Source organism: Lucilia cuprina, chromosome 5 (genome assembly GCF_022045245.1).
Source record: "Lucilia cuprina isolate Lc7/37 chromosome 5, ASM2204524v1, whole genome shotgun sequence".
NCBI lineage: Eukaryota > Metazoa > Arthropoda > Insecta > Diptera > Calliphoridae > Lucilia > Lucilia cuprina.
This window is the reverse complement of record NC_060953.1, coordinates 31487095-31512987: the sequence shown is the minus strand read 5'-3', so window position 1 is coordinate 31512987 and position 25893 is coordinate 31487095. Positions and strand designations below refer to the sequence as shown.

At 29.2% G+C, this 25893-nt stretch overlaps 2 protein-coding genes across 6 annotated transcripts; one reads left to right on the top strand and one right to left on the bottom strand.

Moving 5' to 3' along the window:
- Positions 1-2144: 2144 nt before the first annotated feature.
- Positions 2145-4347, top strand: LOC111690791 (threonine aspartase 1). The gene is made up of 3 exons (XM_023453354.2): positions 2145-2478; positions 2555-3528; positions 3625-4347. The coding sequence occupies exons 1-3, from the start codon at positions 2451-2453 to the stop codon at positions 3706-3708; spliced, it is 1086 nt and encodes a 361-aa protein (XP_023309122.1). The 5' UTR covers positions 2145-2450; the 3' UTR covers positions 3709-4347.
- Positions 4348-10624: 6277 nt separating this feature from the next.
- Positions 10625-25512, bottom strand: LOC111690799 (girdin). 5 transcript variants are annotated; one of them, XM_046951249.1, is made up of 13 exons: positions 24947-25512; positions 20152-20568; positions 19779-20092; positions 19643-19724; positions 19377-19573; positions 19039-19324; positions 17155-18903; positions 16862-17100; positions 16430-16505; positions 16184-16350; positions 15435-15539; positions 12901-12941; positions 12085-12169 (listed from the first exon to the last, which is right to left on the bottom strand). In XM_046951249.1, exons 1-12 carry the CDS (start codon positions 25025-25027, stop codon positions 12905-12907), a joined length of 3750 nt encoding a protein of 1249 aa, XP_046807205.1. In that variant the 5' UTR covers positions 25028-25512; the 3' UTR covers positions 12085-12169; positions 12901-12904. The 5 variants fall into 5 exon arrangements, 4 of the variants coding, with proteins under 4 accessions (XP_023309130.2, XP_023309131.2, XP_046807205.1 ...); XM_023453362.2 differs by lacking the exon at positions 12901-12941 and having other exon boundaries at positions 10625-12169; XM_046951250.1 differs by lacking the exon at positions 12901-12941 and having other exon boundaries at positions 15475-15539.
- Positions 25513-25893: the final 381 nt, after the last annotated feature.

The window sequence follows — 25893 nt, the reverse complement described above, 5'->3', positions numbered from 1 at the left end:
TGTTAAAAGGACGAGAGTTAAGTATTTTTCAATTGTAATTTGCAAAAATCGTATCCTCTTTGTGTGAAAATGTGATGTTATTTGCCTTAAAAATGTTAAAAGGATAATAATGAGACAATGTCGATATAAAAAATTAGTTTTGATTTCTAAAAAAATATAAAACAATGAAATATAATTACGAGATGTTTAATCAATAACATTAAAAATTATAAAATAGAATAATTGATGAAATGATCCAAAGAATTGTAAGAAAAAACGCACTGAGTGGTGCTTCAAAATCTTGAACAGCCAAAGGGAGGCAACTTGTATAAAAGAAAAATCATTGGACTCTTGATTTAGCTTCTCCAAAATGCATATACGAACTAGGAGGAACACTGTGATTAAATTTAGACCTCTAAACAGACCTTAGAATGCATGGAACCAATGTAAAGTAAAGTGTCGTGTAGTACAGGAAAAATACCTAATTTAGATATTTTAAAATATAGGTGGTTATCATACCCCAAAGGTCAACAAAAGCAATATTTTTCAGCTAATACATACACATATAAATATTTAGAACCCAAATCCAGAATAACTATCCAGATCCTAATATGCCTACTATATCTTATTCATAAAATAAAGCATTTAAAATATGAGGTTAAAAATCAGGATTTTAGCATGTAATAGTTCTATAGTGGTATATGGCGATGTCCCCATACTTAGAGTGGCTAGGATGGTACTTAGTGTTAGATTTATTGAATAAGAGTCAATATTCTACAATTGTAAATAAAATTTACACAGAACTCCCCAAATAGATGGTGTTTCCGTAATGTAGTTTTTGTTTATCAATACAAAATGACCAAAAACCTAGATTATTTTTGTTATAATATATATATTTATACCTGACTAAACATTTTTTCTAGGTCCAAATCCATTGATTATCTAATATATCATGTATCCAATTCAAAATTACTTATTATTTTCGAAATTTAATCAAAGAATCGATAGATTTAATGTTAAATCAATTATTGATAAATTCTAATAGGTATATAGGATAATAAATCGGTTAAGAAATGTCGATCCACTACTAAAATATCTAAAAATGTTATTCTAATATATAGGTGTAATAAAAATATTAAATTTTATAAAATAATGCAGCAATATTAAAAAAATAACAAAAAAACCTAAAAAAGCAAAATACTTTATTGACCTAGCAATTAACAATACGTTCACATTTTATCAAAAATCTGGTTAATTAATATCACGTTTTTACTTTTAATAGTAGAAAATTAATATATAAAATATTCAAAAATTGCTTTATTTTGCTATAAATAACTGTTCAGATAAAGTTTTTTCTTAAAATTTATAAAATTTTACATAGACAAATTGATTCACTATATGTATGTAAAACCATAACAGCTAAATTGCACAGAAAAAAAAATAATACATAACTGGAATGAATTTTGTAATAAATTGTATGAATCGAACATGACTTTTATTCCCAAACCATTTTCATTTAAAATATTAAAAGTTCATAGAATGTATTAATGACAAAATTTTTTGGAATTTTTACTTTTTTCATTTTCAAACATTATTTTTAACAAATAGAAACTAAAAATATATTTGAAATATTTTAAGTCAAGGTTTCTAAATTATGTTTGAAAAAAAAATTAAAAAATTCATACAATTTAGGAACTGCTGAAACTTTTCTGTGTACATGTATGTTCCCGACTGGTTCACACTGGGAAACTTTTGTTCAGAAACTTTTGATTTTACGTGTGAAAGAAAGAGATAGTTGATATTTATTTCTTTTTCTTTCACACACAAAAAACAAAAGTTTCCAAAAAAATGGTTCCTAGTGTGAACCAGGTCTTAAACTACTCGTTATCTAGAAACATAATTAAACAAATTACTTTCGACTTTTCGGCCTTTTTCGAATTTATTAACAATGTCGCCTTGTTTCAAAATAGTCGACTTCTACTTTTCGACAAAAAATCTATTGTTCAAAAGTCGATTTTTAGAATACTTGTGTAAATAATAAATCGCTAGAATATCGACAATAAAAATGTTTAAGAGAAAATAAATAAATTGACTTCACTGAGGCAGATGACTAAAGGTGGTGACAATCTAACAGCTGATAGCTATAAGTATGCTTCTTCCGTCAAATTAAATTTTAGTTGGTACTAAAATACACCAAGCTAAAAAAGAACAATAAATTTTTGACAATACTAATATCTGTAACAGTTAAAAAATTTCGATTGTTTTTGTACTTGTTGTTAATGCCAAACCGCCACCATATTGATGAGTGTGGCCTGATGTGAACTAAACAGTTTGTTTATTTAATTTTTTAAATGTTTACATTTTGATTTTGGGCGAGGACTTGAAAATATACAAAAATGCATTAATGCAACAATATTTTATTCAATTTAAATTTTTGTTAACAATAAAAAATACTAAATATTCCATATAAAATGTCTGGATTTATAGCTGTTCACACAGGTATTAATAGAAAAATGAACATTAAGGAACCAACTTGAATAGCTATGATTAATGTATTTTTTAATTGCCATTGTAGGTGCTGGAAATATAGTTGATGAAACAAAATACCAACGTGTTATAAAAGAAGCGTGTGTAAGAGCTACCGATATCTTAAAGAATGGCGGATCTGCAATGGATGCTTGTGAAGCAGCTATTATACGTTTGGAGAATTGTGGTAATACGAACGCAGGGCTTGGTTCGAATCTCTGCTGGGACGGATATGTGCAATGTGATGCATCTATAATGAATGGTTCCAATTTGCACTTTGGTGCCTGTACAAATGTTTCAACTGTGAAAAACCCCATACAACTGGCACGAATGTTATGTGATGGTCAGGATCGAATGCTCTCCATGGAGCGTATACCGCCAATGGTTATGGCTGGTCCTGGCGCAGAAAGATATGCCGAAGAATTAGGTTGTGCCATGATAGAAGCCAGTGGTCTTATATCATCGAAAGCTAAATTTACGTATAACCATTACAAGTCAAAAGTGGGAACTTTAACAAAGGCATCTAGCACGAAAGTAGAGAATTCAACACATGAGTCAAATTCTCAAGAGACAGAAGTTAGTGCGTTAGATACTGTAGGAGCGGTATGTGTCGACAGTATTGGAAACTCAGCGGCTGGTTGTAGTTCGGGCGGTTTAATTTTAAAAGTTCCTGGTCGTGTCGGTCAGGCAGCAACGTACGGAGCCGGCTGTTGGGCCACAGACACTGACGATCTTTCCGTTGCCACTTGCACTACTGGCAATGGCGAATATTTAATGAAGACTTTCCTTGCCAAGGAAATATGTGCTGATCTCTTTACTGCAGACTGTGCTGTAACTAGCCTACATAAAACATTCAAAAGCAAATTTCTGGAATCTCCTTTTCTTCCGGCCGACCAGGTTCTATATGGTGGAGCTCTGTCTTTGCTGTACTATCCCAAAACAAACAGCGGGGAGGTGTTATGGAGCCATACTACAAAATCATTTTGTGTGGGTTACATGTCAACGCAACAGAAAACGCCAAAAGTTTGTGTCAATCAATTGTTTTTGTCTAATCGTTTATTTTGTTGTTGTTCCTTATGTATACATTATTTTCTTCTATTTTTTCTGTTTTTCACACAGTTTGTTTATTCACCATTGCCAACATACAGTCTGCCGGGAAAGTCGAGCGTTGTTAATGGACACAATTTCCATCTGCGTGTATAGTTTTGACGTAATCGTGAGAATCATTATTAAATGTTTAATGTGAATACAATGATCATGTAAACTACAAAAAAGAAAAACAAATTAGTAAATAAATATATATTAATATAGTACATAATAAATGCTATATACAGTAAATCACAAAAATAAGTATACAAAAATGCTGACAATTGGTTTTATTTAAAAAAGGATATTGTTTTTTTTTTTTCAAAAAACAAAACATTATTAAAAACAAAAATTTTTAAAAACAATTATGATTCACTACTTCTTTCTGGAAATTTATGTTCTTTGAGTTCTCATTTAAGGTGAAGTTAAATAAATTTATTCCACAGAAGTAAGTATACAAATCATTTCAATATATATTTGATTTAATGATATTAACAAAATTTACTTAATAATGAAATATTTTTACATAATAACTTGGAAAAAATCCAAATTTTGCACCCATTTTCAATGAGAACTGAAACAACTAAAACATCCAGAAAAACGTTATAAATAATTATTATCAAAATTGCTTTAAACAAATTAATGTATTACTTTTTTGTTTTCTGAACAACTAATATGCTTTTTTAAATAGAACCAATTGTCAGTTTTTTGTATAATTAGTTTTGTGATGACCTGTATGAATGTTTGTATGCCTGAGTGTGGAGGATGTTGATTGTTTAACTGATTATAATGATATTAATGACCAATTTTATTTTGCTTTCCTTCTACAAGTGTATACACACCCCATTGTCGTTTTCTTAAATATTTCTTTAGTATTATATGTACATAGGTATTATTAAATAGATATCTGACAAATCGTTTAGATACTAAACCTATTCATTCCCAATTTTTACAAATTTAATTCATTGTCAATATTAATAAATTAACAATGAGAAAAATATACAAAAACAAATAAATTAAACGATAGATTTTGATCGAATCTTCATTGCGATAAGTGTATGGTTTTCATGATATGTTAGGTAGTCTAATGCAGGCATGGATCATGTTTATTTTATTGATAACAAGATGGTCCATATCCTGCATTACATAGGACCCTGTTTTGGATCATGTATGCTTTTAGAAAGGTAGAAATTTTAGTACCTATTACTCTGATGTAATAACAATCACAATATGTGCGGAGTAGTCAACATGTTTTGCATTGTTTTTATACCCTTCACCTTCGTGAGAAGGGTATATATAAGTTTGTCATTCCGTTTGTAATTTCTATAATATAATTTTCCGACCCTATAAAGTATATATATTCTGGATCCTTATAGATAGCGGAGTCGATTAAGGCATGTCCGTCTGTCTGTCTGTTGAAATCAGTTTTTAGAGGTCCCCAGATATCGGCGAGATCCGAATCTTCAATAATTCAGTTAGACATGCTTTCGAGAAGATCGCTATTTAAAATCAGCAAAATCATTTATAAATAACGGAGATATGTGCAAAAATCCGAGACAACCTCTGAAAATTTCATCAAAACGCCACATTTTTTTCATGCTTTGTTAAAAAAGCAACAACAACACTGTGAATTGGATAAAGATGTACATGTGCGTGTGGAGATGTATTTGGTTTTATTCAGCTGTGTATTTTTTTGTATGTTTGCATGCTGTTCTGCTCTTAGGAAGGTAAGTGGGTATAACAAGAACAAGGAAATAAAGCAGTGATATGTTGGTAATACATCTGATATTTGTTTGAGGGTGATAATACAGTTTTACGGTGGTATTACAGTACAACGGTTAATATTTCTTTCTGCTACAGTTTATATTTGTTTGTGTGTATGTTATGTGTGACATGTGTGCAGAGATACAAAATTAATAAAAACTATTTTTTAAAACATACTTGGTGAAGAGTATATAAGATTCGGCACAGCCGAATATAGAAATATTACTTGTTTTATTATAAGTGAGTTTGACTGTACATAATAATTATAGAAGAGAAAACAAATTTAAAGCTCTACTCCCCGTATTCATAAAGATATTTATTGCATATATCAGGTTTATTACGCACATTTTCCATACAAAATTTCTACAATAAACCATCAATAACTTTATTAAGCATTTATGAATATGGCGGCTAGTATGTACAAATAAAAGTGAAAAAATAGTAGTTAAGAATATGTAAAAAATAAAGATCTTTTCTAGTAGGTATTCTTCAATTTTTATTTTATTATATATATTTCAATCGTTTCAGTAGGTACAATTCTTTTATCTAATTGCTTTCATTGCATTGCAATCAAAAGGTTTGTAAAACTTAATACCAGAAGAATTCTTGTCATTATTTACAAAATAATATAATGAAATTAACTTATAATTATTAAAACAATTCATACCTATGTTATTTTGGATTTGTCGTCCTTTCGCTAGCTGGACAGTTTTTAATATTTAGCAAAAAGTCCTATGTGTTTCATATTGATTTAAATTATAAAAACACTATAATATTATTTTATTTATACTAGTTAATCTGGCACCGTAAATTATCGACCCTTACTCAAGTTTTGGTGTACTGATCACTTTTTGGGGCGAACAAATCTTGTCCGTCCTTCCGTTAATATTTTTATAGGAATTTCTTAGTTAAAGCACTTGTGGTACTTATATGAAAAAACGAAATAGGCTACATTTGCCATTCCGATTTTTATGAAATTTGGTGGGAGTAAATTAAGTAAAAAAAATTAAACTTCAAATTGAAAGTGAAATTGAACTTCTAGACCAATTATAAATTTTGAATAAACAGGTGCTTTGCTAATAAGTCAGAATTCTGAGATAAATGATTAAATAAGAATTAAACAAGAATTTTCCGCTTGATATTCTTATGTAACATAGCTAAGAAATGTGAAAACAAAATAATTCGAAAGCAAATATTCGAAATTGTACGACGAACAATAATCGCGATACATGCAATGATTTGATACTCATGACCTTTGACTTCCACTATATCATTAGGGCCGCGAATTTTGGTTCATTGTTTAGGGCTTCTGGATAAAGCTGAAAACTATATTTTATTATACCCTTTCTTTGTCCGTCCATGTAAACCTTGTAATCAAACTACAGGCCGCAATTTTGAAGATAATTGAATGAAATTTGGAATATGATCTTCTATTGCCCCAGGGACGAACCCTATTGGAAATATTGAACATCGGTCAATTTTGGAGATAATATACCGTAGACGAAGTCTATTGAAAATGATTAAAATCGGTCCATTATTTCATCTAGCCCCCATACAACTGAAACCCCGAATAGAGCTTGTAAACCTTGTAAACAAACTACAGGTCGCAATTTAGGAGATAATTCAATGAAATTTGGCACATAATCTTTTATGGTACTGTAGACGAAGCCTATATCCATCCAAACTTTCATGTTTAATAGAAAAGAGCTCTACCAAGATAGAGTTGTCTGTGCTCTTGTAAGCATGTGCAGTCACTATATATATATATAGTTAACATCGGTTAATTATTTCACCTAGGCCCCATAGAATGAACCCGCCAAACAGGGCTTTTAAGTTCATAATTATGTTTAATATACTCATATCTCGACAAAAAGGCCTCATTTGACCCTAGCCCCTCTAAAAAGTCCCAATCAAAATTTTATTAAATATCCACAGTTTTATTAAACAGTAAATGGCTTTAGTCTATCTGAGCAAGGTACAATTCAACTTAAATGCTTTACTATGAAAACAAAATCACATTTTATCTTGTAAAATTCTTAATTTTAGCCAGTTGTTCTGCGAATGTGGATGATTGCTTTTACACAGGTTAATAGTGCAATGCTAACATTCGCTACATATTATTATAATTGGTCAAATATAGCCCATAAAGTCTCTTAACTTTTATTTCGAAAGAAATCTTCGAATCTGTGCATAAAATGGAAAAACTTTTCAATATAAAAAATGTTTTCCAAAAAGTTCTATGTGGAGTTTTTTTGAATTAAAATATTCAGTAAAATACATATTAAAAGTATCCGCGAATAGGCATATATCCATCCAACCTTTCATGTTTAATAGAAAAGAGCTCTACCAAGAAAGAGTTGTCTGTGCTCTTGTAAGCATGTGCAATCACTAGGGTATTCAAACAATTAATCGTCGATCGGTTAATCGATAATTGACGAATAATCGTTCAAAAAAAAATGAAAATTGAAAAATTTCAAATAACGAATATACCAAATAATAAATTTTTTTTTTATAATAAATTTTATTTTTTTATTTATTATTTTATTTTTTTTTCTATAATGAAGAAAATGTATTTGATGTTTTTATAACAATACTTTAGAAACATTTTAAGAATTTGGTCCGATTTACCTACTCCTAAAATGGATTCATACAGAAACACTTTAGATTCTTGAAAAGCAATCTTGGAAATAATGCTATTACTTTTACTTCTACAACCAACTTGTTTTGAAGAACATAATTGTGTTTCTTAAGTATTTCTAACAAGTTTTTCAGCAAAAGTTATAGATTCTGAAACTTGTTGAAAATTCTCAAAAACGTTAAAGTAATTAATTTAATTTCTTTATGTATGAAAGGATTTAATATAAAAAATAGTTTATAATATTACAAAAATAAAAAATAGATAAAATTGAATTCATAGAATGGGAAAATTATACTTAAGTTTGTTGTAAGTAGAAAAATATTATAAAAAATCAATATAATTAATAAAAAGCATCCCTTTATTCGATTAACCGAACAATTTTAAATTATCCGATTATTAACCGGCTTCAATAAAACCTCAAATAATTATTTGTCGAATAAACCGAATAAGATTAAAACTCGAAGAATTGAATAGATAGAATCGGTACAACACCTTTTATGTGACTGCTAGGGTAGTCAAATAGAAGGTGTTGTACCGATTCTACTTCATCGATACAGTAGCTTAATGTGGGTAGCCCATACGTTCCGACATATGCCCAATCATACAGGGCCCTGTAATTATACCAATTAGAAGTCTAATCGAGTCTAATTGAGTCATAGTCCCATATGTTGTGTGAGTGGGCCAGCGCAGTTCTACAAGTGGTGATATTTGACCACATGAGTTCCGTCTCACTCAAAGACCATTCATCTATCAAATTTGATAGGGGAGTGTGAATATACTTTTGCGGAAGTGTTAAGTCTATGGACGACCATTTGGCTGCGCATTCATCAGATATTTCATTGTCCCGGATGCCCTTATGTTCTGGAACCCATAACAACTCAACGTGATGTTGAGTCAGTTGTACCAATGCTTAAATACAATTGAGAAGACGTTTCGACTTAATAACATTGGAGTAAAGAGACTTGGTTGATGCAAGAGTGTCCAAGTATATATGTATAGTTGAATTTTCGAGATAAAGTTCACGGTTTCTTTTCGCGGCTTTAAAGATGGCATATATCTCATATATCAGTAGAAGATTAAGTTTTTCGAAGATTTCTGATCCCATGGCTCTTTCTGAATCATCAGTATAGATTGAAGTCACGTCGTCACGATAGTGTTCGCTGCCCAATCATCCCTTATCGGTATTAATGTCTTGAATGACCTATTAAAATTCAGTGTAGATTGATAAATTTAGCATATGCGACTACTTTGAAGCCCATTCTGCTGAAAGGATTTTATTAACGACAAGATTCCACAGGAGTGGAGAGATGACACCGCCTTGTGATGTGACCCTTGTCACAATTTTTCTTGTCCTGCTCTTAAGCATGTTTTCTGTCCTAGATCACCCACTGCATTAATAATGCTGATATGTCCACACTGTTAAACGTTGTCAAAGTTTTATAAAGATTCTTTATAGTTCCGACAACGAAATGTAAGGCTGTCTCCACCGCCCTTCCGTTCAGGTAAGCGTGTTGTGCACTACAGAAGTTATCAGGAAGGATTACATGGATGTCGACCAATCTTTCCAATGTTTTCAATAAAAACGATGACATACTAATCGGCCTATACTCTTTGGTTTACTTTTTTCGCATTGGAGATAAATACTGTAACCCCTCTCCATACTTTACAAATATCTCCTTCTCGCAGTGATCGATGTTTGGAGTAGTGCTCTTCGCTTTATTAAATAGTTTCCTACATTCTTTCCTAAGCTGCATTAGTTTAGAATTCCACCATGGTTGCGGAATTTCCTAGGTGTCTACCGCTCCCTACATGAATAGATAGCTAATCCTAGATGGAATATCGCAAGACTATATGCTGGGAAGAACCCCCGGTTTCAATTTTCGTGTAATTCGATTATTTAATTCTATACATTTTCATGAGGAAATGATCTACTTAAATTAAATTTGTGATAATTTACCCAGCTCGAATTTCAAATTTCTTTGGAAATCCTGTTGTTTAAAGTGTAAGGCACAATTTTTTTTTGCACATTAACGGGTTTACAACAAGAACCTGCCGCGGAAAACAAGAGTTGCTGTTTGATTTTATAACTGATAATAGTCCCATCGGTAACAAGGGTGTTAAGCTGACGTTCAGAAATAAAGATAAAATAACTAAGATCTCGTTAGCGATTGTAAGGCCCAACAGTGATCTAGGTGCATTTCTTCGGATTATATGTAGTATACAGCCTCCTATCAACCTAATCACCTAATGTTTTATATTTTTATTTTTGTTTATAAATTTTCGTTTATACTTTTGAGATTTTTAACAAAAAATATGAGTATTGTTAAAATTGAATTTAGTGTTGTAATACTCGATTCGTTTCATATAGACATTATCAGAAAACTGCGTACTATAGATATTAATTTCGATATGAGTTTTATTTCGATTATGGCTGCAAAAATTATACATCTGTGTGTAATGTGTAAAATTGTTTTGAGTTCGTTTAGACGTTTATAGTTTCTTCTGAACAATACTGAACAAATTGAGTAAAAGAATATTCATTCATGATGGCTTGATATGTATAAGTACAATAGTTAATTATAATTTTTGCCTTCAGCCCCTCTATTTTGGATTAAGTAAAAAGGAAATATATTTTAGGAATGCAATATTACACATTTTTTATTTTTTATTGTTTTTATGTTGTAATCAATACAATATTACAATGCTGAAATTTTTAAAATAGTTTGTATATAGTTTTTATTTTTTATTAATTTTAGAAATACAAATATTTATTGTCATTGATGATGAAGTTTTGATGAAGTATGATCATGCAAAATAAATAAAAAAAATCATACATTTTGCATTTATTTTTATTGCTATTTGTAAAGCTGCACATTTTCTAATACGTAGTGACATGTGGCCTTTGTATGTTTATAGGAATTATTTATTTCATGTGGTGATTATTGTTATTGTAGAAGAAGACGACGATTTTTGTGCGAAAGTCTATTTTTGTTTAAATTTTATTAAACATATTAAAATTGTACTTATGTATGTAGTTGTGTATAATAAGTTGTAGGCGTTTTAAATAAATTATTTTTAGTTTATAAATCTTAAACAAATTAATTTCTTAATTATATTATACAAATAACATATTTTTGATTTGTTTTCAATCGAGAAGTACTTCGTTGCTAGTGAACAATTGTTTAAATAAAAATAATAAGAACATAAAGAAAAATTTTATTATATAATTAAGTTATTTTCTATAAAGAAATATATATAAATGGACAGTTTAATTTTATTAAATGCACATGGCAATGATGCGACGTATATTAAGTGTTTTTTGTTTTTTCACATAAAAAAATTAAAAAATATATATTTGAATTATTAATGTTAATCACACTTCTTTTACGGAAAACTTGTTTACTTTCTTTTGATTTAAGAAATTCTTAAGGCTTTAATGTAAATACGAGTGTATAAATAGTTTTATAAAAGAGAACGAGAGGAGGAAGCGTTTTTTTAATAGATGTGTTTTGCAATTTTGTTATTAATTTTTGATGTGAACATGAAGTGTAAATATGTATGTATGTATAAATTCTACAATTCAGTCAATAGTTATTTCGAGTCTCATTTTTATGGTTTGTTTGATTTGTGTACATATATGGTAAATTCGTATTAAATACTATTTTAAGGCATAACTTTTTAAGAATTAATAAATTTTCAGAGTATTTCAGTATTTTTAAGCAGCACAGGAGGAATCAAACGCAGCCATACTCATACCAAATACTATTATTTTTATCTTCCGGGCGTTTATTACGCATTAGTTTATTATCATCCTGATTGGCATCCATATCACGATTGCTGCTGCCACTTCCAGCAGCAGTGGTGTTTGAAGGTGTTTCACTGCCTCCTAAATTAGTAGAATTTCCACCAATTATATTATTAATGCGATTGTACATAAGAAATGTTGCAGGATTTTCGGATTTTTGAGTTGAAGTTGGAGTTTGTGGTTCAGCTGTATTATTTTTTCCACTCAAAGTTGCAGTTGAACTGCTATTACTACCACTTCCACCCCCTCCACCTCCACTGCCATCAGCTGTCTCGGGAATTTTTTGATTCTCATCTATCAAATAAACGGTACGCCTTGAACCAGCTGCCCCCAATGTTAAACTGCTTCCTGTTACATCAGGCGCCTCCAAACTTTTATTAAAAAAAAAAACAAATTAGATGAATGCTAAATTAATAAATATAAGTTTTTTTAAAAAACTATGTAATTATTAAAAATAATAAATTTAAAAGCATCTCAAGCATTTCAGTACATTTGCCCCTCATTAATTTGATTTTTTGTTAGTTCTTGGCAAGAAAATTATTTATATTTTTAAAAATGACGTTACAAACGACCAAAAGCTATTTAAGAAGAACATCGAAAATATTGTTAAGGAAAAGCATTTCGTACAATTCATGTACATATTAATGCAACTACACAATCGAGATAAATTCTTAAAGATTAATTGTTCCATTTTACATAATTAAAATTAAATGTAAAATAAATGAGTCTATTGAATCGTATCTTCCAGGACAATAAATATAAACAAAGTTTGTGCTATAATAGACAGTGACGATAAAAATTCTAAATACATACATATGTATATAAATATATATTTGTTAGTTTAGCAATAGCTTTGAACTTGTTTAATTAGATTAGAACTGAATGTATATATGTAAAAAGCATTTTGTATAGTTGAATGTATTATGAACAATAAAATAAATAATATAGAATATTAATATTAAGTATATTAGGAAAAAACATCTAAAAGAAATTTTAAAAATTATTTTATTTTCAGCTGTAAGACGTAGCAATTTTAGTAAATATTTTACTTAAATTTAAAATTTGCAATTTAAATATTTTTTGTGTTTGCGTTAATATTTACCCAATTACACAGAACATTCCCAGAATTTTATTATAATTTTACTATATAATTAAGAAAAAGAAATAACAATAAAAAATAATAAAGATTTTTAATTGTATAAAAGACCGTTTCTGTAAGTATGTACATTACAGGTGCCCAAAAAATATAATTATTGCGTGGATGGGTCTCATTTTGTTCATTAGTGTCTACAACTAAACTGGTGCAAAATTTCGCCCAATCGGATAACGGGAAATCGATAAAAAAGTGTAAAATTGCACAAACAATAGACATTTTTAGATTTCATTAAACATTATACCATAAAATTATAATATAAGAAAATGTTTGTGCAAATAAATGTATATTTATTACGGCCTCCTAAACATCAGGAAACTACCTGGAGCCACCAAACAAAAGCTGTATAATAGCTGGCATTAATGAATGGTGTCGCCAAATTCGAATCAAAACAGTCAATACAGTCCTTTATGAAACAGAATTGGTCCAATAATAGATCACTGTGAGACTCCACATGTAATATTGACAATGTCCGAATTAAATTCTTGTACACTGACATATTGAGACCTTCCTTGTAAGTAAGAATTAATATGTCTATAGATTTTTTTTCAAAATGTTAAGATTATAATATATTTTTGACGACATCGGTTCAGAACGTCTTTATTATTTGTTTCGATAAAATTTTGCATTTACAAAAATCTCCATGATTAAAAATAAATTTACAAAAATTAGTGGTTACGTCTTTTTCATCAAATGTTTGATATGTCTGAACGTAGCTTAAGCACTAATAGAGAATCAAACAATCCCAGCAGTCCGCAGGTTATTACAAATTAAAACGCACCTGATTATATACTAATATGTCAATAGGAAAATTTTGTGAAGACCATACAACTAGCATTCGATTCAGATCAGTATTATTCTATTGTAAAATTACTCAGTTATTATTAAATGTGATGTGGCTTAAGTAGTTAGCGCGTTGATCACGAAACATGAAATATGAGTGTCCCATGGTTCGATTCCCAGCCTCTGCTGGGAAAATTTTTGTTTTTTCGTTGTTGTTTTTTCGTTTCATGTGTATCCGACCTTCGCTTACAATGTCGGTAGGCCATCGCTGTGTAAATATAAGTTGGAATTGAATAGGGGCTTTGGATTAGTAGCATCTACATTGTCTCAGTTGGTAGATGTAAATGAAAAAAATCCCGCATATAGAGAAATTAAGAGTATAAAATGTACACTGTACATTTCAACTTTCTATTTTAATAAATTTAGGGTCTTATTCATAAAATTTTTATAAAAGGTTTATAAATTAAATTTTCATACAAAATTTGTTCTATAAACCTTTGATAAATGTTTATGAATAAGGCAGTTAAACTTTAACAAACTTCATTATTTTTTAAACATTTAATTATACTAATTTTTAATTATACAAAAATATGTTAAATAAAAGAAACGTGTAAAAATACTTTCAGATACATATTTAATACGTTATTGGCCGCAAAGGGTTTTAGTATTACTAATAAAAAATTCGTAATCGATTTCCAAGGCAAGGATTCCCGTTATCATATTGGGCTTTATTATTATTTTTATAAAATTTATGATAACACAATGGAACTTTTTGCGTGCCTTTTACATAAAAATAGCTAATTCCTATATATTTCCAACCGCTGAGTTAAAAAATCGTTATTAAATTTCGTTATTAAATTTTGGTTAGCTCTAGTTTTTGAGATATTGCGATTTTTTACAGACATTGTGTACGCGGATAAATGCGGTGTTCTTTCTTTTTTAAATATAGTTGTTGATGTTTGTTAGTGCTTGCCACGATGTTTGTGAGGGTCTTATTGCTTCCAAACTTTCATATTTGTATACATACACATACATATCTTTTATTTATCACGATGTAAAAAAAAATCTCGAATTTATTTTAAAATATTTCAATAAATTTTTAACAAATTTCCAATTGTTATATAAAAATATTGTTATTGTTATGTGTTGGTGGTATATTGTAGAAAGAAATCAAACTCGTTTATCTTAAATTAAAGCTATAAGGATAAAACAAAAAAGGTACAATTTTCAACTTCGCTGCAGGACATCCAATGTATCCTCTATAATAACTTTCAGCATAATTATACTCTAATAATAGATATGTAGATTACAATGTTGTTAAACAACTGTATAAATATTGGTCAGGTTCTGACAAATTTTGTAAAAAATACCAAAAAATTTCTAAAATGATGTTTTTACAAAAACCACAACATCTCGGAAACCAGAGCTAACCGGAAATTTTCATAACAGTTTGTGAACTCAGCCGGTGAAAATACATAGGAATCAGCTCATTTTTATTTAAAAAGCATTTTCAGTGTTGTCTAGTTTAACTACATATTTTAGATTAAATAAAATGATTATTTAATCGAATCAGTCTTATATACAATTGGTAAAAAAATGTTTCTACCAACACCGGAAGAAGAAAAATATGTATAAATAAATAAATAAAAAATAAATAAATTGTTTAAATATTAATAATAACATCAAGGAAACAACATTACCCGTGCACGCTATTTCTACGTGAATTATTTAAATCCGTACGTTTTTGTGATTGCAAACTACTCCTCATAGTACCACCACGAGAAATGGAATGGTCCAAAACATCACTAAAGATATATGAATAAAAATATTTTTATAAAATATGTAATAGGAAATAATCTAGTTATATAATTATTTTTAATTTTTCACAAATTTAAATATCGGGTCTAGTTTTTGCATACTTATTTTTAACTTTTTAACAAATAGCAAAATACATAATATAATACAGGTATTTTTAAATTTTTGGGGATCCCAGTATTCATTTTAGAAAAGAAAACTAGGAAGTTGTAACCTAGTAACACTTTCATGAGTTCTTAGTTAGATCATCAAGGCGAAATTCCGTAAACTTCCGGGATTTATGGATTTGAATCCTTATTTTATTGCTCAAAAAATTTAATTTATACATAAATAGTTTTATGCGAAAATTATCCATTCTTCTTTATTAAAAAAATGACAGCAAGAAATTTTGTACTTAGATTGAAAGTTCTATTTGAAATCAATATACATAAATAAATATAAATCCTTCTCCTTAATAACCTCCATCATCCATAAAAAATAATATTAAAATGACTTTGAAAATAATCAATGAAATAATTGTATACATTCCACAGTTTGTAAAAATAACATTAAGCACATATTTACATACAATATGTACATTAATTGTTCTTTCCATATGTGCATCAATCTATCAGTAATAAATAATAGTACATACCGCTGAAGACTTTGACGTATTGGAATATTGCGCTGCAACAAATGAGTATCCGAGTTAATCGATAGTGGTTCTTCGGTACTATTATCAGAATCATTGCCACCTGATTCGGAACCAATCATAAACTGTGATTGAGTTAATCGGGAGTCATCAATCCAAGAACGACGATTCTGGTTATATAAAGAAGAAAATACTTTTGAAATCGAAAAAAACATATGCATTTATATGTATTTATTTAAAAATACTTACACGACTTGGAACTTTATTCATCAAATCTGAACTGGCTTTTTTTACACGTCTTACCAAATTACTTGCAAATGGTTTTCTGGAAGAAAAGAAAAAACAGGGAAATGTAAGTGAAAACAAATTCTATCCAAAATGTGAAATAATTTAAAATTAAACAAAGCAAACATTGATACATTTTAATAAACACTACTTTTGCTGGTATTAATGCATATAATCCTTAAACACATGCGGTTCTCTTTTCTTATTTTTTTAATTGTTTAATTTTGCGCTGATGTTTGCTGTATATATTGGACATAACTCAATTTAAATCTATGTATTCTACAACAGTTTTTATTCCCAATTGAAGTAAAAGAATTGCAAGTGTTTAAAGTTAAAAAAAGCTTTAAATAAAATGTATTAATAAATAAGGGCCAATATTATTAAAATAAAATGTACTTTTTTGGTACAACAGCTTCTGATTTTTTAAAGAGTTCCATAATCTTTTCCTCTAACTTTTCTTTTTGGCGATTTAAGTTATGTACACATTCTGTGTAACTTTTCTCTTCTTCGTGGAAATGTTTTTTATCTTCTAGCGATAGGGTTAATAATTCATGGTATTGCTTTAGTAGATGAGAAACATTTTCCATTAAAGTTTTTCGTTCTGTGTCTAAATCTCCATTTTGTTGCATCAACATCTAAAAACAAATATAAATTAAATCTCAGAATTTATGTAAATTAAAAAATAATACCTCACAGCGCTGTGTTGATTTCGCATACTGTATTTCTAGCATTTTTAGTTGATCGTTTCGACTGCCCAATTCACCAGTGAGTTCGTTGTTTTGTAGTTTTAGTTTACCATTTTCCATACGTATCATTTTGTATTGTTCTTGAATATTTTTGTATTCATTCTTAAAACGTTCGCTGGTTGCGAACAAGTTACGAAAATCATCCGTCAGCTTTGAATGTTCAGTACGAAGAATGGCAAGATCTTCGGAACAAGATTTCATCGATGTATTTTGGCGCTTCAAATCATCAATTTGGGTTTCTAAGACAACAATATGTTCTCGAAGTTCGCGTGACTCATTACGCAAGTCCCGTACTACTCCTTTGAGTTGTTCTTTGCCCTTGTTAAGAGATTCGTATTCCGATGATAGCTGCTCATGTAAACATTGCAAAGTAACTTGATCCTGTAGAAGGTTTTTATGCTCTTTTTTGAGCTGTTCATTTTCTTTCAAAAGTACATCTTTGTCAGCAGCCAATTGAGAATTGGCCAATTGTAATGCAACGTGTTGCGTATTTAATGAGGTTATCTGGGAACCTAATGTAGCAACGTCAACTTTAAAGCGGGCATTTTCGGCTTGTAGTTGGTCATATGTTGATTGCAGTGCCACATTTAGCGCACTTAGTTGTGTGTTGGCTTCTGAAAGTTTTGTTAACTCCGCTATTTCAAAAACTTCAGAAGCTGAAGAGAGTTCTATGTTCTTTTCAACGGTAAATACTTCTTTCCGATGACAAAGTACACAAATATCTGATTTAGCATTACCATTTTCTAATTGTTCCTTAGAAACATTGAGCATAATTTCACGCACGGTTTTAAATGTTTCCGGATTGCGTACCAATTTTTCTACAACTGTTTCTACATTCAACTCAGTTTTTTCATCTGTGGGATCGACATTTAAGCCAAGTTTTTCCAAATTGTGCCTCACTTTATTGGTGGCCAGAGTGCCAGTGACCAAATCATTGCGTAGAGTGGCAATGGTTTGTAAATCAATATCTCGTTGGGATACCAGTTCCTGATTTTGCACTTCCAAGTCATTAAGTCGAACCTGAGTAAGTTCAGCTTCTTCTAGAGATTTTGTTAAGCGTAATATTTCTTTAGTTTGATTTTCAACTACTGCACACTGACCATCCAACAACACTGATTTCTCTTCGAGGTTCTCTTTTAATTTTGCCACTTCTTTAGCAAGGCTGGCATTTTCCCGTTCGAATGTATTAAGTTTAGCTTGCAGCTCATAAACAGTTTCTTTAGTATTTTCAAAAGTTTTCACTTTCTCTATGTACTGTTCAATCTCTTTTGAGCGCGAATCAACCATACGTTCTAAGTCATCGGCACGGCGTTGCACACTTTCGTTAAGTGTCTGAATACGTTGTTTTTCCTTATTCAGTGTTTCTACATGTTTTTCTAAATCAGATATTTTCGTGCGCTCTACCTCACGTTCTTGACTTTGTTTATCGTAGGCCTTTTGACGCTGATCTAAAGTTATTTGCATTTTCTTATTTTCCTCTAGCGCATCTTTGAATACATTTTCTAGTTCAATGTTTTGTTGAGATAGACGTTGAATATTGTCTTGCATCTGTTCAATTTTTAAACTTAATTTCTTCTTTTCTTTCTCCAATTCTAACATTTTATTGGTGGATTCGTGGAAAGAAGATTCTTTAAGTTGATCTAGTGCAGCCGTGAGCCGCCGATTTTCTAGCTCTAATTTTAATGCACGTGTCTGCAAAATATAACAAATTCGATTAATATATTCTAGATTGCAATTACATAACACATCGTAAGCAAGCATTTTTTACGTTAAAAGATTAAAGAGTTAAATTTAAGTATATTTAAATATACATTCTATTTTTCTTACCTGAGCATTATTTGTCAATTGTTCAGATAAACTATTGTCACCCGAATTACACTCTTCGTCATTATCAGAAAATGACTTGTCCATGTCTAAAGTACTATTAAGATTCTTGGCAACCAATTGTAGTTGGGTATTCTCTTCTATTAATTCCTCTAATCTAGAACGATCAGAGTCTCTTTCTAGTGCCATATCATTCAGCTTTTGTTTATATTTAATGATTTCTGACTCCAAAGTCATAACATGTTCCGATCTTTTGCGCCATCGTTGCAATTGTTCTTCTAGCATTTCCCTACAAAACGAAAAATTAAATAAAATGTACACCGTATAAAAATTTACCTTACTTTGACTCTAAAAGCATTCGATTATCTTCGCGAAGTTCTTCAACCCTTGTCTTATAGAACTCGGAATCTGTAAGTTTCTCTTTGAATTTTTGTAGTTCTATTTCTAAACGATCTGCTCTTTCGGCGCGTTCTCTTAAAACATCCAACTCATCGCGGTATGCTGAAGCACGCTTTGCTTCAGAATACCACTCCTGGCTCTAAATTAATACAAAACAATAAAATGTACAGAAATTATGAAAAACAAATTTTTCAAAGGTTAAACCTACTTCTAAACGAAGTTTTTCATACTGAGCATTTTTGTGTTCCAGTTCTTCGCGTAGTTCCAACTGGCCTTCTGACTTCTCCTCACTAAAAATAATGATTATAATATTTAATATTTTGAAAGATTTCATTACAACTTACAGCTCTTGACGCAATTTTCTTAGTTTTGATTTTAAATCTGCCAATTCAACTGCCATATGATTATTTTCTGTATTTGATGTGGACGAAATCGGTGTAGCTGTCAGTCCACTCGAAGCCGATAATGACAAATTGGAAGAATTGTCACCACAGCCTGAAGTGCTCAATATATCGCGCTCCGTACACACCGATGAAATCCACTTTAAATACATGCTATCACGTTCTTTGGTTAATCTTAAAATGTGATTATACATGGCCTGAGGCGTAAGCAAATCCAAAGATTCTTCCGTCAGAACTAAGCTATGATTATCGGTGACCTGAAGTGTTGCACAACATGATATTATGTTCCATATTATTTTATTTCTTTAAGTGTTACCTGTTTTATTAACTCAACAATCGCATGTTGCGTTTCCACATCCAATTCTTTTATTCTACCAATAAAAAGTTCTTTATTTGGACACTGCACTGCAGCACCTAGTAGTAGTGTTAATAATATTTTCATTTGTTCCAAACCCTGTTTAGTTTCGGGATGATAACCGAGTATATAACAATCTGGTAGCACCAAAATGGTCTGTCCAAATTCATCTTCAAATAATGATTTTAAATTTCGTACTATACATTCAAAATTTTTCGCTCTAGCAATGCATAGAGCTACGTCGTTGTTATCATTTATTTCGCTTGGATTATTTTGTGGTTCCGGGTCGATCTGAAGCCATACACTGTGAATGATTAGGCCATCAAGGAGAGAAGAATAACCCGTAAGAATTTCTGGCCGAGAGAGGCAGGATTCCAACTAAATCGCAAAGAATACAAATTTAATAAATAAAATTACCATTTTATAATATAATTATGATTTGCTTATGCATTTTAACTGTATCTGTTAGTTATTTTATAGGATGTTTTGTGTGAAAAGCTGTGAAATTCATAAAAATTACTTAATTATTTATTTATAGTCTAAATTGAAACAAATAATGAAATTGGTTTAATAATTTATATAGCCATATTTCGTCCTAAGGGCTTCGTTTTGAAATTGTAAAATTAAAAATAAATATATAATATAAAATAAAAACAATAAAAAGTTCTAGTTTTCAAGAGATGAAGAATGTTCTATAATGACTTCATAAATGCAAAACAAAAATAAAAAACAATACAATATTAATATGTAAAAATAAAACAATAAGCACATTACAAGATCTTAATATATACATTTATGAATAACACTATTTTTACTGTATGTATTTCTCAAACGTTTCTCTCGCAGTTTTAAACATAGCTGTAAAATTTCGATTACGATTAATATTCAATTAAATTATTTTTCAAAAATAATCGTAATGATTATTTAATTTTCTGGTATAAAATTTCTGATTATTTATTTATTACGATTAAAATTAATCTAAAAATAATCAGGATTAATTAAAATTAATGAAAATAATCAAAAATAATCAGAATTAATCAAATAATTAATTTGATTATTTTCAAGGATTAATTTTGATTATTTTTGATTAATTTCAATACATTTGGTACAATTCTCTATATTTTTTCATTACGTGTAATGGAAAACTGTTTTTCAAGTTACTCACTATTCGATTATTTCACTCTTTTATTGAAAATAATATATTTATCAAGTTTATTTGGATTGAAAATCTTGATCCCAGTACAAGATATTAAAAAATAAATTACTGCAATCTTTTCAAAATGGGTCTCAAAAATACGTAATTTTTAACGGATTGCCGGAAAAATAATTTTCTTAGAGCTTTTTTTGGGAGTATATTATACTAAATATATGGAAAATAATCAAAATTAATCAAAATTAATCCTTAAAAATAATCAACTAATTTTTGATTAATTTTGATTTTTTTATTATTTTCATTAATTCCAAATAATCCCTGATTATTTTTAGATTATTTTTAATCGTAATCAACAGTTAATTAAAAAAAATTGAAAATAATCGTTAATTAATCATTAATTTTACCGATTTAATAAAAATAATCTAATTAATAATGATTACGATTATTAATCATTATTTTACTGCTATGGTTTTAACATTGTTTCCAAATGTTTAGTTGGGGATATAAATTACATTATGTCCGACCAATGTATTTTTTTAATTTAGGCCATATTTTTCCTTTAATTTAGGCTATATTTTTCCTTTTGCAATATCACATAGTTTACATAAAAATAATACGCTTAAATAAAAACAAATGCAAAAAAGGGAATTAAGACTACAATATAAAAAAACATTAAATATACAAGTGGTCAAGTGATCCAACCAGATTTATATACTAGCCTGATGTTAATTTACCTACCTATGACTAAACATATTTGCACAATAAACAAACTTTATAGACATGTTCAAATTTTATACAGTTGTTTTAATTATTTCGCTTTCGTAATACAAACATAATTAAACTTGAATTGTTGTAAACATTCTACTCAAATAGATCTAACTTTATAGATACATACATATGTACAGATATGTATACATATGTACATTAGACCGACTCACAAAAAATGTTGCTTGAGTTACCCCCATCAAAATATTCGCTGTTATGTAATATGATGTTACCCAAAATATTTTCTGTTAAGTGTTGTCTATTCATGAGCGAACAGTTCTCAAGAAAATATCGTATGAAGGACACGATTTTTCATGTTAAATTCAATATTTTATTTAAAATATACTATAGTGGGGCGCAAATTTTGGAAATTTGTGCATACATTTTATTTTTGTTATTGAAAAACCTAACAATTTTACATATTTTGGAATATGTCAATTATGAGCAAACGGTTATTTATTATTAATATACCATTGGATGCGGCTTTAAAACCCCTTTCAAACTAAACCCAATTGGATATTTTGTTTCAAAACAAAACAAAAAATGTAAAAAAATAATTTCAAAATCCTTTTTGAATTTGTTCCAGCTCACGAACGATCATCGCTAGACTTAAAATATTTTGGAAATCATCCTAAATCAAAGCAATGTAAATTTTGAAGGGGTAACAAAAACACGTTTTTGCTTTCTATACAAAGTGAGTCGGTCTAATGTATGTACATATATGTACAGTGCACTCGCGGTAACGTGAACACCGTCTAACGTGAACACCGCCTAACGTGAACAAGATGTTTTTTACATTGACTACTCTGTAACGTGAACAAACACAGAAAGCTCTATAACGTGAACAATTTTTTTTCACAGTATATGTTTTCTAAGCATATAGACAACATTAAAATACATTCATTAAATTCGAAGCGTGTAAAATACAGATTTATAAATTAAAATGTAATATTTTTTTCATTAAATTTGACAATCGCTAACGTGAACAATTTTGCTAACATGAACTCCCTTGGTTTTAATTAGTTCACGTTATCGCGAGTGCACTGTATGTTGATCCAAACACACAATTGTGTACTATAGCTATGTACGTAGTTGATTGTTGTGGCAATATGTATCATTGACCTTGTAAATGTATACACCTTTTTATTATTGTTGCGAATGGCAAGAGGAACTTTAAGATGGGAATATTTAGAACTATTTACATAAAAGACTTTCTACATTGAAATGTGCTCCTAAATAGATATACATATATACGGAAATTAATATTTACATGAATGTTGTTTTTATGTACGATGCCGTAGTGGGAAAGTAAAGTTAGTAAATAAGGTAAATGTATAATTCGAATACGACTGCGATTTTTAGTGATGGGACATGCAATTGTAATGTATTCCCTATCGTTAAAAAAATTTGAGATTTTGCGATATTCACTTACAATTAACCTTATTCAAAAAGTATATTAATAAAATTAGTTTGCTGACAAATTTTCAATATATTTTATAGATATTAAAAAAGGCGAATATTATGGATTAAAAACGATTTTTGTTTTATTTATTTATCCAGCAAAACAAATTTGCAGTAGTACTGTGCTAAACAACATATTCTAAATGCAACACATTAAAAAACTGCAAAAACTGATTCAGATTGCGGATTTATTGAAATGACATTTATGTGTTATTAGAAATAATTTTGATTATTAAAATTATATAAATAATGTAATATATTCCTTAAAATATTGAAAATGTCTATACACATGATCATCAATGATTCGCTTATACTACGATGTTTCACTTCGTTTTCACTTGCTGAGTGTTTCTTATTGACCGATACTAATAAAATTTAAAAAAGTAATCAATTATTTTTTGGGTCATTTCATGAAGGTCTAGGATTTTAGCTCGATATGCATAATACAATACAATACAATACAATAGTTATAACTTTTACTAACCTGCGTAACCTGTTTCTCTATTTAAACTATGTTCCAGTTGATCAATAAGTAGGGGTTTTCCATGATTTGTTTAGTACGTATTTGTACCTTCCTAAATACCTTAAAGTTTTGCCATAAATGCACGCATAAAATATACCTCTAATACGTCCTATTGTTAATCTTCAATTGGGATTATAATTTTTCACTATAATTTGGTATTCTTTAAGGATTTAAAATAATTTCATACACTGCATATTTTGCTAAATAATGAAGGAAAATTTACTGACTGATAGCTCAACGTATTATAAGATATAATATGCATTGTTTGTTTATCAGTGGAACATAAGAAACCCAGAATATATAGTACATGTACGTACTTTCTATGTTTTAATTGTGATGATTGCTAACAGGCAAATCAAACAATTGTTTTTATATGATATGAAGATTTTTACCATTTTAAACTATTTTTAACTAACCACCCAACTCATTTTCGGTCAAAGATTGTCAAACCCAACGACAAGTTTCATAAAAACTACTTGTTTCTCTAAAAGCTGAGCCTTGTATCAAAAAAAATACATTTCTTGTAGTTATACCATTCTAATAATCAGAATTAGAAAGATATTTAACTTTAAACATTAAATGAAAATGCTTAAAACAGTTTTAATACTTTCAACGATGTTTTGTTTAAAGTATTAAACACGTGTAAATTACATTTAACACCTGTTAAATTATTAGAGATTTTATTTATGTTTCCTTTTTTGACAAACCTACCCCTAAAATGCTAGTTGTTTTCCTTTGTCTTCTTAAGACGTCATGACCAACATATATTCATACATCCATACATATATTTATGTACATATACATAAATAGACTATTGTTTTAGCAATAGGTACATATATAAATTTAAAACTTACCCACGAAACAAGTGCACCATTGATGAATTCATCAATTTCGTTTGCTGAAACAGCAGCACCCGCTACAGCAGCAGCTGCCATTATTTAAGGTTATTATCTTTTTGAAGTAGTTTAGCCAACTAGATACAATTTGGAAATACGCACAACATATGCAAATACACAAATCCAATAATAACAATATTTTTTATTTTAAATCAGCATTGAATATAATTTATTTTTTAATATCATTTTTAAAATGATTGTATTTATTTTCATTTATGTCAAGCTTTCTTCTTTTTTTTACCAGCACAACAAAACATTTTTGTTAATAATACTATGCCAATATTTTTTATTGTTTTTCCAGCGGAGTCTCAAAAAATGGAGCAATCTTAATACCAAAAAAACTTTCAACAACTTAACACAAGCGAATATAGTATTGCAATTCACATTAATTCGTTAGATTATAAATGCATATTATTACAATTATTATTTTTTTAAATGTAGACAAATAATAGCACTTTATTAATAAAATATATTAAAAAATGGATTTTCTAACTTCACTTTTCGTAAAAAAATAGACCAGAACCCTGCGCCGACAAATATTAACGACGGCGGCGACAGTCACTAAATATGTCGGCGGCGGCTTAAAATCGACTTTAAGCCGGCTAAGTTTACAACAACGTTTAGTTTTTAAATTTTCAACGATTTTAACCCTTTCCGTGGTTTTGTCGAATATATTCGACATTACAATAGACTCTGTATTTAAGCATTTTTTTGGGTATAATATTTAACTTTAGTTTTAATTTTTTCTTTTAGATTAAAATGAAGACTTTATTATATTTATAATTTAGATTTTGAAAGATCATCCATATTTTAAAAGTATTTAAAAATCAGATTTTAAGAAATTGTCACTTATGACTACTCTTTAAAAAGTGCTTTTTAACAAAGTTTAAAAAACCGCTTCATTT

Bases quoted from the DNA above. Each gene is read 5' to 3' on its own strand.
- LOC111690791 (XM_023453354.2), top strand. From the start codon at position 2,451: ATGTCTGGATTTATAGCTGTTCACACAG. The intron at 2,479-2,554 runs GTATTAATAGAA...TTGCCATTGTAG, and splicing joins ATTTATAGCTGTTCACACAG to GTGCTGGAAATATAGTTGAT. The intron at 3,529-3,624 runs GTTTGTGTCAAT...TTTTTCACACAG, and splicing joins CGCAACAGAAAACGCCAAAA to TTTGTTTATTCACCATTGCC.
- LOC111690799 (XM_023453362.2), bottom strand. From the start codon at position 25,027: ATGGCAGCTGCTGCTGTAGCGGGTGCTGCTGTTTCAGCAAACGAAATT. The intron at 19,725-19,778 runs GTAAGTTGTAAT...CATTATTTTTAG, and splicing joins AGAAAATTGCGTCAAGAGCT to TGAGGAGAAGTCAGAAGGCC. The intron at 18,904-19,038 runs GTAAGAAAAATA...TATATTTTGCAG, and splicing joins AATTGACAAATAATGCTCAG to ACACGTGCATTAAAATTAGA.